Genomic DNA, 12,753 nt, shown 5'->3' with positions numbered 1-12,753 from the left:
CTTGAAACAGACAGAGGGCATTGTGTGTTTTAGACTCTTATGCAACCATTTGAAAATCCAGGGGTTACCTTTGGGATTTGAGAGCCATAAGTGAGTAATCGTCCTTCAAGCCATCCCCAGCTAGCACATTTGGTTCCTTGGAAGTTTTTGGTTTCACATGGGTCTGGGAACAAAGCCATATGTTTCTTGACCGGTAAAAGTGAACGTTTTTTAAACGTTCTGACAACAGAAGTGAAAATATTGCCTGTTCCGCGAACATACATTTTTAGGTTGCAGGGAGGTTCGGAGAATGTTTTACTATGGTTCCCTGAAAGTTTTCTTGGAAGGTTTTATTAACGTTCTGAGAATGGAAATGATAGGTTATTTGATGGTAATTAAATAATGTTCTGAGAACATTCTAAATGTTGTGAATGTTGTGAATAAAATGTAAAGGTTATTTGGAGGTTGTTGAATAACTTCCTTAAAACTTTCACTGAATGTTTCAATAAGACTTTTAATAACACTGTTAGCTTAGTTTGGGTTCACTTTTTTCAACTCCAAGCACAGATAGGACACATGGAAATGAATTTGCTTAAGCTGGGTGTTCACGAGTTTGGCCCCGATTAAGCTGTGCCAGACAGGTTTTGGAGATCGGAAACAAAATCCCCATGTCGTTGCCTACTCGGGGTAAGCAGCCGTTCCCAACGCTTGTTTAATGTGAGCGGATCAGAGACGCAATCTGAGGGCTACCGATCAGGTCTTTGTGCAGTCCCAGACGTCCAGATATTTTCAAACACTTGATTTTATCTGAACTAAATCTGCAATGCTCTTGTAGTGTGAGATATGCAGCGACAAGATTTGAGAACGGTGATCAGCAACAGCCAATTAGAGCTCTCCAGAGGAGGAGCTAGTGAGATGACATTGTATCACATCACCCAGAATGTGTAGTCTCGAGCAGGAGCAATGACCAGTACTAGTATGCGTTTGTACTTGCCATAGTGTCAAATCGTTACAGCTCTGACAAGCTATTTACACACAATGTTATTGAACTCAAAATGTATTGGCTAGATATTTCAACTCATTATGGCAAGCGTGAATGTCTGACTGAAAATGTTTATGAGGCTGCTTTGAGACAATGCTCATTCTAGCTATCTAGTCACATCACATCTTTGTTGTAATGAGACAGCGTCGTATCGAGAATCATCACGACCAAGTGAAGAATCTTTTAGTGTGTGATGCCCCGTCTGTGCCACTACGTTTTCAAGACAAAAAAAACTACAGGAAAGATGGTTGTTATGTGAGAGGCTCACCAATGTTAGGATTTTAAAAGTTGTGTTGTGTCCACCTGGCATTAGGCATGCAAACACATTTATTTTATTGTGTCACAGCATCACTGAAATTTAAACCTATGATCTTCTGTTCTCTATTCATGGAATTAGTCCACTGCGCCACCAGGATGGAGCTAGCATGCAGTATTTTTTAAACTCACACAAAGCTGTTAATTTTTGTCTATTCAAACTGACCCCATTTTAAAGAGAACAAGCATTCATTAAGATCGGGTGTGGCCAATTAGTGGGCGTGGCCAACACACCTGAACACACTTAACAAGATAGAGGATAGAGAGAGTTTAGTTGACTCTGAGAACGGAATGTATGTTTTTAAATAATATTCTAAGAAAGTTATTTAAATGTTACTTATGTTTTCTTGTGTTTTTTATGGTACCCTAGCGGTTAGGAGCGCTGGTTTGAATCCCCGAGCAGACTAGGTGAAAAATTGGTCGATGTGCCCTTGAGCAAGGCACTTAACCCTAATTGCTCCTGTAAGTCGCTCTGGATAAGGTCGGCTGCTAAATGACTAAAATGTACTGTAAATATAAACATTGCTTTAAATTGATGAACCATGAGGAAAACTGTGGGAAACATTATGCTGAAGTACTGATATTCTCACAGAAGAACGTTTTTTCATAACATTATCAGAACAATTTGAGAACATTACTTTAAATAGAACCATGAATAAACCTGTAGGAAACGTTATGCTGAAGTATTGAAATTCCCACAGAAGAATGTTGTTTCATAACATTCTCTGAGCTATTGGAGAACATTCCCCATGTCAAACCATTTGGAGAACGTTCCTAGAACATTACAAAAAATGTAACCATGTTTGAACTTTTAGGAAACATTCTGTTTAAAGTTTAAAAAAAACATTATTTTGTCAAGTTCCTTAAATGTGCTGAGAATGTCCCAAAGACAAGCAACTATCCTGCACCATAGGACAACCACGCTCCCACCAAGCTCTAAGAAACATATGGTTCACTGAATGTTATGAGTGAGCTGGGTCACAACTCATTGTCTTTTGTTACTATTGTTTTGATTACGCTATTCCCACCTGCCCTGTGTGTGTGTGTGTGTGTGTGTGTGTGTGTGTGTGTGTGTGTGCTGTGTTTCTGAGTGTAGGACGCATCATGTCCATTTAGAGTACAGTGGAGAGGCATGAGGCAGGCACTGAAGAGAGCAATCAAGATGTCATAAAAACACTATCTATAGTTCATTGCTTTCCTATCTCTTCTTGTAATTGGCACAGCTGTGTGCTGGAGCTGTGTGCTATGTGGTCCTTATGACAGAGCATTCAAGTAAAGTGTTACTAAACTAGGATTAACCAATACCCAAAGCCTTTATAAGGATCTCATTATCTCAATAAAAGCATCTGGCATTACCTAAAAAGAAAGATTAAACACTGATGAATGAAATACTTTATAACCACTATTCCTATGTGTTTTTATGTTTAAAAATAAAATGAGAGCCATGCTGAAGCCTTGGCGGGCTGTGCCGGGTCGGGTCGTACCATTTTTGGCGTAGAGGGAGATCTCCACCTTCCTCTCCTCGGAGCCCAGCAGAGCCTTGGCCATTTGGGCCACGGCAGGCCTCTTGGTGTGCGGCCCGTACAGGAAGCTGCAGGTGCACGGCTTCTGCATGACCTCAGCGCGTGTGTAGCCGCACATGCCACAGAAGGCGTCGTTACAGAAGATGATGGCGCAGTTCTCCACGCGAGCATTGGCGATGATGAACTTGCGATCTGAGGAGGGAGGGAGTAATAGATCAATATTGTTTTAATCTAAAGAGTCATTGCAATTTGTCATCACATATAATACAGTCTACTACAGTTCAATCTAGTACAGGCTTCAGTGAATGAGTCAGAATACAATCAGACATTTTATTAAATAGTTTGAGGAATGATCTTCGGATCCAGATGGGGCAACTTGTCCCCCTGGCAATCTAATGTAAGTTAATGGTACCTAAATTAGCATTTTCCAAATTATGTCCAAATCATATTCAAGTAACATCGTGGAATTACAAAGTCATTTTTTCAGATACTTTAGGATGATTTGGACATGAGATGGTGCGACAATTATTAATAGTGAAATATGCAATACCATTTTGTTTAAATATTTGATTTATTTAATTAAAATAAGACACATAGACTTTAGCCTTTAAGAATTAATTATACATTTAAAAAATAGATTTTAAACACTAATCTTCAGGGGGGCAGTTACCCACAGTACTTGGGAAAACTGCCCTTTTGTAAAATTAAGATTTCATTAAATAACTAATGCATTCGGAAAGTATTCAGACCCCTTGACTTTTTCCACATTTTTTAATGTTACATCCTTATTCTAAAATGGATAGTTTTCCCCCCCCTCATCAATCTACATACATACCCCATAATGACAAAGCTAAAACAGGTTTTTAGGAATGTTTGCAAATGTATTAAAAATACAAAACTAAAAAACTCACATTCGCATAAGTATTCAGACCCCTACTCAGTACTTTGTTGAAGCACCTTTGGCAGCGATTACAGCCTAGAGTCTTCTTGGGTATGACACTACAAGCTTGGCACACCTATATTTGGGGAGCTTCTCCCATTCTTCTCTGCACATCCTCTCAAGCTCTGTCATGTTGGATGGGGACTGTCGCTGCACAGCTATTTTCAGGTCTCTCCAGAGACGTTCGATCGGGTTCAAGGGCTCCGGCTGGGCCACTCAAGGACATTCAGAGATTTGTCCCGAAGCCACTCCTGCGTGGGCTTGGCTGTGTGCTTAGGGTCTTGGTCCTGATAGAAGGTGAACCTTGGCTCCAGTCGGAAGTCCTGAGCCCTCTGGAAGAGGTTTTCATCAAGGATCTCTCTGTACTTTGCTCTGTTCATCTTTCCCTCGATCCTGACTAGTCTCCCAGTCCCTGCTGCTGAAAAACATCCCCACATCATGATGCTGCTACTTACTTGTTAGATATGACTGCATGGTCGGAACTAGAAACACAAGCATTTCGCTACACTCGCATTAACATCTGCTAACCATGTGTATGTGACAAATACAATTTGATTTGACCATGCTTCACCGTAGGGATTGTGCCAGGTTTCCTCCAGACGAGACGCTTGGCATTCAGGCCAAAGAGTTCAATCTTGGTTTCATCAGACCAGAAAATCTTGTTTCTCGTGGTTTGAGAGTCCTTTAGGTGCCTTTTGGCAAACTCCAAGTGGGCCGTCATTTGCCTTTTACTGAGGTGGCTCGGTGGAGGCCTGATTGGTAGAGTGCTACAGAGATGGTTGTCCTTCTGGAAGGTTCTCCCATCTCCACAGAGGAACTCTGGAGCTTTGTCAGAGTGACAATCAGGTTATTTGTCACATCCCTGACCAAGGCCATTCTCCCCCGATTGCTCAGTTTGGCCAGGTGGCCAGCCCTAGGAAGAGTCTTGGTGGCTCGAAACATCTTCCATTTAAGAATGATGGAGGCCACTGTGTCCTTCGGGACCTTTAAATGTTCAAAAATGTTTTGTTACCCTTCCCCAGATCTGTGCCTCGACACAATCCTGTTTCAAAGCTCTATGGACAATTCCTTCAACCTCATGGCTTGGTTTTTGCTCTGACATGCACTGTCAACTGTGGTGCTTTATATATACAGGTGTGTGCCTTTCCAAATCATGTCCAATCAATTGAATTTACCGCATGTGGACTCCAACCAAGTTGTAGAAACATCTCAAGGATAACCAATGGAAACAGAATGCACCTGAGCTCAATTCCGATTCTCATATCAAAGGGTCTGAAAAATACTATTTTTTATACATTTGTAAACATTTCTAAAAACATGTTTTTGCTTTGTCATTGTGGTTATTGTGTGTAGATTGTTGAGGATTTTTAAAAATGTAATCTATTTTAGAATAAGGCTGTAACGTAACAAAATGTGGAAAAAGTCCAGGGGTCTGAATACTTTCTGAATGCAGTGTATTTCCCTTCATAGTTTGCTTGCCTAAGCATGACCATCCATCAACCACATACCTCATTTTTACCAAACTTTGCTTTTTTTGTGTCAGCAATTGGACATTGTTCTTAGGGGGGGCTAGTTACCCCACCCTATGCTTACTGGATACATTTAAAGCAAGCATTCATTCCAGCCTTACTGATTGAACCTTTCATAAACTAAAATACCATTTAAATTGGTTATTCTACTTGACCAAACATGCCATATCAGTGACACCAAGGCATGTAACCTTGCATGAGAACTAAGATGGAAGAATCTGTAAGGTGCAAGTCTGTTTTCACATTCAACTACTAAACTTGCTGTTTATATCAAAACTATAAACTGTTTAGAGCCTCGGAAAAACAAGTAGATGACGTTTTGGTATCAAAATATGTCCCCAGAAGGAAATATTCAGTGATGGATTTTAGTTATTGAAATGTAGCTGCTTTACTCTCTCCCATCCTGCTTAGAAATGCAGCTCGGGTTCTTCAGGTCCTGCTGTGATATAAGCCATATTTATGCTCTGACAGACACTGCTGCCCTATTTATATCCACTTGAAATGTTGGTCTCCCAGTAAATGTCAGGTAGAAATGTAGCCATGCCTTTATCATTAGACTATGTGTGTAAAATTCAAATACCAAGAGGGTAAACATAGAATTACCCCTGAGACTACACAATCAAATGTGTGGCATACTGTACATATTTAATCTTCACCTATATTATTTGGTTCAATATTTGCTAAGTCATATCAAGGCAAAATTTTGCAGAGACAATACGCTCCTTTTTACAAGAAATCATAACATTATATAATAGAAAGTGGTCACATCTCATGAAACCTATGAACTTTATTAATGAACACGGGCAGATTACCTACAATAATAGCCTAGTATTTTCATTTTAATCGGGACAAATTGCATTTAAGACGCATTTTGCAAATCGAAAGACACGGTTTGCGTTACATTCCAAATCACACCATGGTTCCCCAAAATGACTCAATATTGAAGAAAAAAAGTTCTTACTCTGTCCTTCGAATTTTCGGATGATTGTATCCAGAAAAGTGTTCTGAGGAGCCACGTGTCCCCGCCGAACAGGCATCTTTTGGGCGGTATTTACCTCGGTTTGGAAAGTTGGACCGCAGGCTCTTGTCTAGATCTCGCACTCTGCACCGCTGTAGCCTATGTGGCCCCTATAAAAATCCCAAAGTAGCTGAAAACATGTCACAGCCACCACCAAGTCCTGCGACGTGACGTGTCAACTACTTTTGTAATCACTTTCTAAAGCAGACACTCCGACGATTGTATTTATACATTACCCAAACAAATAGTATACTTGGCCGTGTATCAACCGACCTGCTTTGATGTTTACGGATGATGTATCCATCATTTTCTTCCCTGCTTGGAAGTAGCAACGCCTCTTCAGTGAAATCTGCAATTCCAAATCACAGGTGCCTACAGGACTGTTGCTCCCGATAATTAGAACATCTTTGACATTACTGCTCTATTATCCTGTTTCACTGTCAGACCGTGGCTGCAACCTTTGCTTTTGAAATGACGAAGTTCTATTAAGTAATGGATGGAGTTCTCAGGAAAATAATAATATTAATTTGGGGGAGGGAGAGTTGGGATGTGCAATAAACTAATTCCCGTTACTGTAACAGGATAAAGGACAACAGGATAAATATAAGTACCCCTGCATCTCTGTCAGATGCGTCTCTGTAATACTACTAGCCACCTAGCAATTGTATGAAGTTGGCTTCAGCTAGCCCAGATAGGTTCCCAAACTCTCAACCTCATAAGTAGCTACCAAGAAGCCATTTCGGCTAGCTTGTCTAACTATCTTAGCTGGCATGCCTGCTGGCAAAGTTGGTTGATTTTAGAAAAGAAAGCAATAACTAAATGTCCTGAATAATACTCCAATTATTTTCAAACATTTACACAATTGTTTTTGCAGAGAAGCATTTTTTTTTAAAGTCAGGATACAGACAGCTCAACTGGTATGCTTAGATATGTAGAATTTAAAAAAAAAAATGTTTTGCACAGAATTAAGCATACTGATTATGGCTCTAGGTTGCAGGAAACAGCTGTTTCAGGTGTTTTGAAAAGGCAAAATTCTCCAACTTTCACCCCTGTTGACCTCCACCCTGGCCAATGTCATGTACATTGTTCTCCCACTAATTTAATGTACTTTGTGCCCCATAGGATTTTTGTCTCTGTCCATTCTCCAAGGACTGTTTTTGTCTTGTTGTTATACAGTCAAACTCAGGTTGACAATTTCAGAAATTAATTTATTGAACAGGATATTTCCTTTCTGTGTGTTAAAAATGGATTGTGATATTGCAAAGGGTAAAACTTCTACATATAGGCCTAGATCAGAGATTCATGCGTTGTTAATTATTTCAAATATATGCTATTAAATAGCCTACCATCTTATAGCATAATACACTCACCACCTGGGCTATGCTCATTCACATTGGACCATGTGCCATCATTCCAGACTGAATAATGAAGGGTGTGATTGCCATCTAGAGACATGGAAAGCACATTACTAGAGGGTTTGTGGTAGGTTACAGTATGACCAGCAGGTGGCAACAGCAGGTTACAAATGGCCAGGTTTGAATGCTAAACATTTTAGGATTAGCAATTAACCTCGTCTGTTTATGCTCCACTGTCTACAGGTTCTACTTTGGCATTTGATTCAGCCATTATGTTCATTACACTTAACAATGGCTATAACGGAAATATGAAACTCTACCTGTGTGCAAGCTTGTCTCTCGAACCTGGGCCTCGAGAGACAAGCTTAAGCTTGCACCCAGGTTGAAGTTCATATTTCCTTTATAGCCCTTGTTATGTCCGCAAGGATGGGTTTTCAGCCGTCTTGGAACGTTTGGTATAATGTGCTCTTAGCAAAGATTTCCGTATGCTTTGCCTGTTGCTTTCTGACTGTAGGCCTAGTCCCTAACTAAATTGTGAAGGATGTTTCTATGTCAAAACACTGCCCATTGACAAGCCAGTCAAATTTAACAAAGGTTTTTTTTGTATTCCAATGCTACTTTGTTCTATCCAAACTATAAAATTATCCAACTGGTATGACTACAGATGATTGACAACATGACAAATTGGACTATACTACAGCATTTTCCAAATAGTTTATCTGTCCCGTTGACATTTGCTTTTCAATTGAAGTACAGTTGTTTTTGTCAATACTATATGAGCTTTGACAATAAACTACCTACGAACTGCCAAAGGAACACTTAATGAGCCTCACAGTCTTACAAGGTATTTAACCTCGTTATCTTATCTTCCCATGACAAAGTTTATGACCATACTTCTAGCACATACCCAGAACACAGTTTGATTTACAGACTTAGGGTAAGTTGAGCAAATGGCAAATGTGCATAAAGTTGGCAGAATTCATACTATCTGACGTCATTAGCACTATCCACTCAGTTTTTAAACTACTTCACGCAATATGGTTTAATGTGCCAATAAATCAGCACAATCTACTTTTTTTGTTTAGTCTTGAAGCTAAAATTGCGATAATGTATACTCTGATAATGACCATACCAAAAAAAAGTAACGGAGAGCAATGTACAATACGGCGAACTTCGAAAAAGGAGGAATTTGTGGTAAGTGCATGGGGGACACCATCTTTATGCACCTCCTCTATTGAAGGGTTTTCTTAACAGGCATAATGCAGGGCATTGTCGCTGAGGTATGAAGAAACAACAAGGCCTGTCCCGTGTTAGAAAAAGTACAACGTTTTTCTAAGGTGTTAAGACTGAGTTAAAAGATGCTTAAAATGACTAAATGACAAAAAGTGATTATGATTGTTTTTGGGAAATAAAGATAGACATGGTTTTAAATAGTGGTAACATTTCATTCAGCATACCACCCTGTATCCCACTAGTGGCTTGCTTCTGAAGCTAAGCAGGGTTGGTCCCAAGATGGGAGACCAGATACTGCTGGAAGTGGCCAGTAGGCACTCTTTTCTCAGGTCTACAAAAAAAGGTTTAAAAAAGTATCCCAATAACCCAGGGCAGTGATTGGGGACACTACCCTGTGTAGGGTTCCGTCTTATGGATGGGATGTTAAATGGGTTTCCTGACTCTCCGTGGTCACTAAAGATCCACTTATTGTAAGAGTAGGGGTGTTAACTCTGGTGTCCTGGCTAAATTCCCAAGCTATCATGATCACCTGATCGTCCCTAGCCTACATTTGGCTCATTCATCCTCCTCCTCTCCCCTGTAACTATTCCCCAGGTTGTTGCTGTAAATGAGAATGTGTTTGCAGTCAACTTACCTAGTAAAAAATAAAAAAATTCAGTACATGAATTTGTAGGTGCTTAACTTACCCAGTCCTTTGGCTCAACTTAGCCCTGGGGTAATTTGTGCCAAGAGGACACTTTTTTAGGACAAGCTATGTTTTCAAAACTGTAATGTTGAAATTAATTCTGATTATTTCCAGGGATGCACAACACCCTGAAATATATCTACATATCTTTCTTAGAAAGAATACTATATTTCCCTTGATGGAGTAATGCTGAATGTAAAAATTGTCTCAACAAAAAAATGTCTCAGCAATGATTACTGGAAGATGTATTTTAACATTTCAGTTAAATCACCCAGTAGTAGATTTGAGATGATTACTATTTTGTGGTGTTTAATGTTATTCGTATGGTTTTTCCAGAATCTTCATGGTCATTAATAGCCTTTGGTCTTTTACATCCTTATCTTTTCCAATTGTTCCATATGTTTTCTCTGGGGCGCACTCAGGCTGATGTGATTTCCATGTGTTGCCTATAGGGCCTTTTGTGTTTATTGCCGTTTACCCCAGGGGGCCACTCTCCCTCACTCTCGACTGGCAGGGTCAGTTTAGCATTCAACACCTCTGAATTACCCAGCAGGCTTTGCTCTGTGTGAAAGGAAACTACACTGTGTTTACCAGTGCTAATATGTAGTAGTCTACTGGCCTACAAAGGGGGGTAAAATATAGGAAGGAAGACAAAATCCTGTGTCACTGTACCATAGTTCTACAATGTAAGTTACAAATAAAGGGCTTTTTTCAGTAAAGGGAGAGTTGTTCAGGAAGAGGTGCCCCCTGTGACATTAGGAGTCTTGTCTATTGTAGGTGCTATAGCCTAGATGGGGATGAGGTTGAGTGGAGTAAGGAAGGAGGACTTTCTCTGGGGGAGGAGTTGTAGAACACTCCTTATTTGGAGAGAGCCTGGTCACATGGGGACAGAATCTAAGCAATATAGGTGAGAGAGACAGAAGTAGATAGCACTTCGAACTGTGCCTTGAAAAGGTGAGAGGGACTAGAGTAGTTTACTTTCTCAGAATAGAGCCAATGCGGTGAGGGGATAAAATGCCCACCAACTTCACTGTGGTTCCTGTAGAGGATGGCGGGGCCGGGAAGTCAACTCTCGAAGATGTGTTTAGTAAGGAAGATGAAGAAGACGTTTCTCCACGACGGCCCTACTCAGGTGAGGGCACACTATGTTGACGTTTTCAGGACAGGCTCAGACAAGCAGAGTAGAATCTGTAGAACAGCTGAACATGTTGACTTTAACTTAGCTTTGGAACACAACATTCCTCAGGGAGTCCAACCAATACACAGACTCCCAATTTTGTGTCCCAAAGCTAACTGGCCCTTGACTTACAGAATTCTGATATGATATATTGCTTTGTTTGTTTGTTTATTTTTCTCTGTCCTAAGGAGACGAACATACCTTTTATGACAAGAGCGAACTTTTGAACTTTTTGTCATTTTGACAAGAAATCAATTCCTGAAATGAAACAAAAACAAGTGAGGGCTTTCTGAGATCTTCCTTGCCTTTCGCTCTCTCTCTTTCTCTTTCCACCTCTCACTCTTTCACTCACTCATTCACACATCTTTCTTCCTCTTAATGTGAAATCAATATGGATAGTAGTCTGTTCTCTTCCAAGGTTTCTCAGCCTTACATTCCACAGTGGAAGTCACTGCCAAAATGCCACTTGTCTGTCAAGTATTAACTTGCTGTAAACCAGTAGAGCTCCACTGTTCTCTTCCTGTTGGAAGTCACAGGCTGTCTGCTCTTTACTACTGTAACGAAACTATTTTAGTATTTGCACATGGCATTCTTGTAAAACCGTAGTAATCTCAGATTCCGAGGTGTTTTTTCACTTGTGTAGCTTAAAAAATATATTTATTGAGGAAAGAGGCCTTTTTGATTGGCTGCTGTCAGCCCTCACTGACTTTGTATGGAAGGGATATCTATTCACGGGGGGGATTATATACCCCAGATGTTTGTTTGTTGGAGTGTGTGGATGTGTTTGTGCTTGCGTGGGTGTCTGCCTGTGTTTTTCTGAACAAACTCTTCCCACATTAAAAAACTGTAGTATTTACTGTAGTGTTTAGTATTTACTGTCGTGTTTGGGACATGACTGTGGTATTTACTGTAGTGTTTTGCTTACATGACTGTACTATAGTATAAATACTTTAGTATTACTATAGATAAATACTATAGTATATACTATAGTTTTTTATGTTTTTGTGGACATAACTGTAGTGTTTACTATAGTGTTTTATTTTATAATCTTTGTCATAGAAGTGGGGGCTTTCTCCTTGAGGAAACCTACTGGACAATAGTAAAATAGCACATTTCCATAACCTATAGGAAGATAAGAGTCTGGAGTCTGAACGGATAGTTCAGAGCTTCTGCTCTTCTCCCGAGTGGCACAGAGGTCTAAGGCACTGCATCTCAGTGCAAGAGACATCACTAAAGTCCCTTGTTCGAATCCAGTCTGTATCACATCCGGCCGTGATTGGGAATCCCATAGGGCGCCGCACAATTGACCCAGCGTCGTCCTGGTTAGGCCGTCATTGTAAATAAGAATTGGTTCTTAACTGACTTGCCTAGTTTAAATAAAGGTTAAAAAAAAAATTTAAAAACCTAGGGAACACAATGTATGATCTATACTTGGCATGTAGGTTTCCCACTCATGGGTGGCACAAATTAGGATATGGGGGGTGGGGTATATTCAAAGTAAATGCTGTGGTATTACTATAGTTACAAAGCTGTAGTGTTTTTGCGGAAACTGTAGTGTTTTTGCAGACAGTGTTTTTTTTGCGGATAACATTTTAGTATTTAATATAGTATTTTACAGTACGTTATAAAATTATATCATTATATAATTAAATAAATTATATAATGCAAAAATACAAAACACACTCAAGAAAAACAATCACATTCATCAACAAAGAGGTCCTCAATCAACACTGAACTGCCCGAAAGGCACCAGAACATCCAGTTGTAGGGAACTCTGAAGATTGTTCCATACATTGGGTGGGAAGAAACTAAAAGTCTGTAGCAACAGATGGAATTTCCAGAGTTAGCCATCCCTGTGATTGGGTATGGTAACTCATACTTCTATGGGCTTTATAAATGAATTAAAGGCAGTGTTTCGTTTTACGCAACGTCAAAGAGGGCCTTCCTACTTTATGAT

At 39.9% G+C, this 12,753-nt stretch overlaps 2 protein-coding genes across 3 annotated transcripts in view; one reads left to right on the top strand and one right to left on the bottom strand.

Moving 5' to 3' along the window:
- LOC112260535 (potassium voltage-gated channel subfamily H member 6-like) overlaps window positions 1-6,894 on the bottom strand; it is a 79,542-nt gene extending 72,648 nt beyond the window's left edge. Inside the window, exons 1-3 of the mRNA XM_042328798.1 lie at window positions 6,620-6,894; window positions 6,290-6,456; window positions 2,821-3,051 (exon numbers count right to left, since the gene is read on the bottom strand). Of these exons, the coding sequence (XP_042184732.1) occupies window positions 2,821-3,051; window positions 6,290-6,365 (307 nt within the window). The 5' untranslated portion in view covers window positions 6,366-6,456; window positions 6,620-6,894. The remainder of the gene's footprint in view (window positions 1-2,820; window positions 3,052-6,289; window positions 6,457-6,619) is intronic.
- Window positions 6,895-10,528: 3,634 nt separating this feature from the next.
- The window catches only part of LOC112260533 (solute carrier family 12 member 7), a 49,048-nt gene continuing 46,823 nt past the window's right edge, over window positions 10,529-12,753 (top strand). The window contains exon 1 of one of the 2 annotated variants that reach the window (XM_024435715.2): window positions 10,529-10,751. In XM_024435715.2, coding sequence (XP_024291483.1) covers window positions 10,634-10,751 — 118 coding nt within the window. In that variant the 5' untranslated portion in view covers window positions 10,529-10,633. The remainder of the gene's footprint in view (window positions 10,752-12,753) is intronic. The other variant, XM_024435717.2, reaches the window with a different exon arrangement.

This window comes from Oncorhynchus tshawytscha, linkage group LG10 (genome assembly GCF_018296145.1).
Source record: "Oncorhynchus tshawytscha isolate Ot180627B linkage group LG10, Otsh_v2.0, whole genome shotgun sequence".
Lineage (NCBI taxonomy): Eukaryota > Metazoa > Chordata > Actinopteri > Salmoniformes > Salmonidae > Oncorhynchus > Oncorhynchus tshawytscha.
The sequence above is the reverse complement of the archived record's forward strand: the minus strand, read 5'-3'. Positions and strand labels throughout refer to the sequence as shown.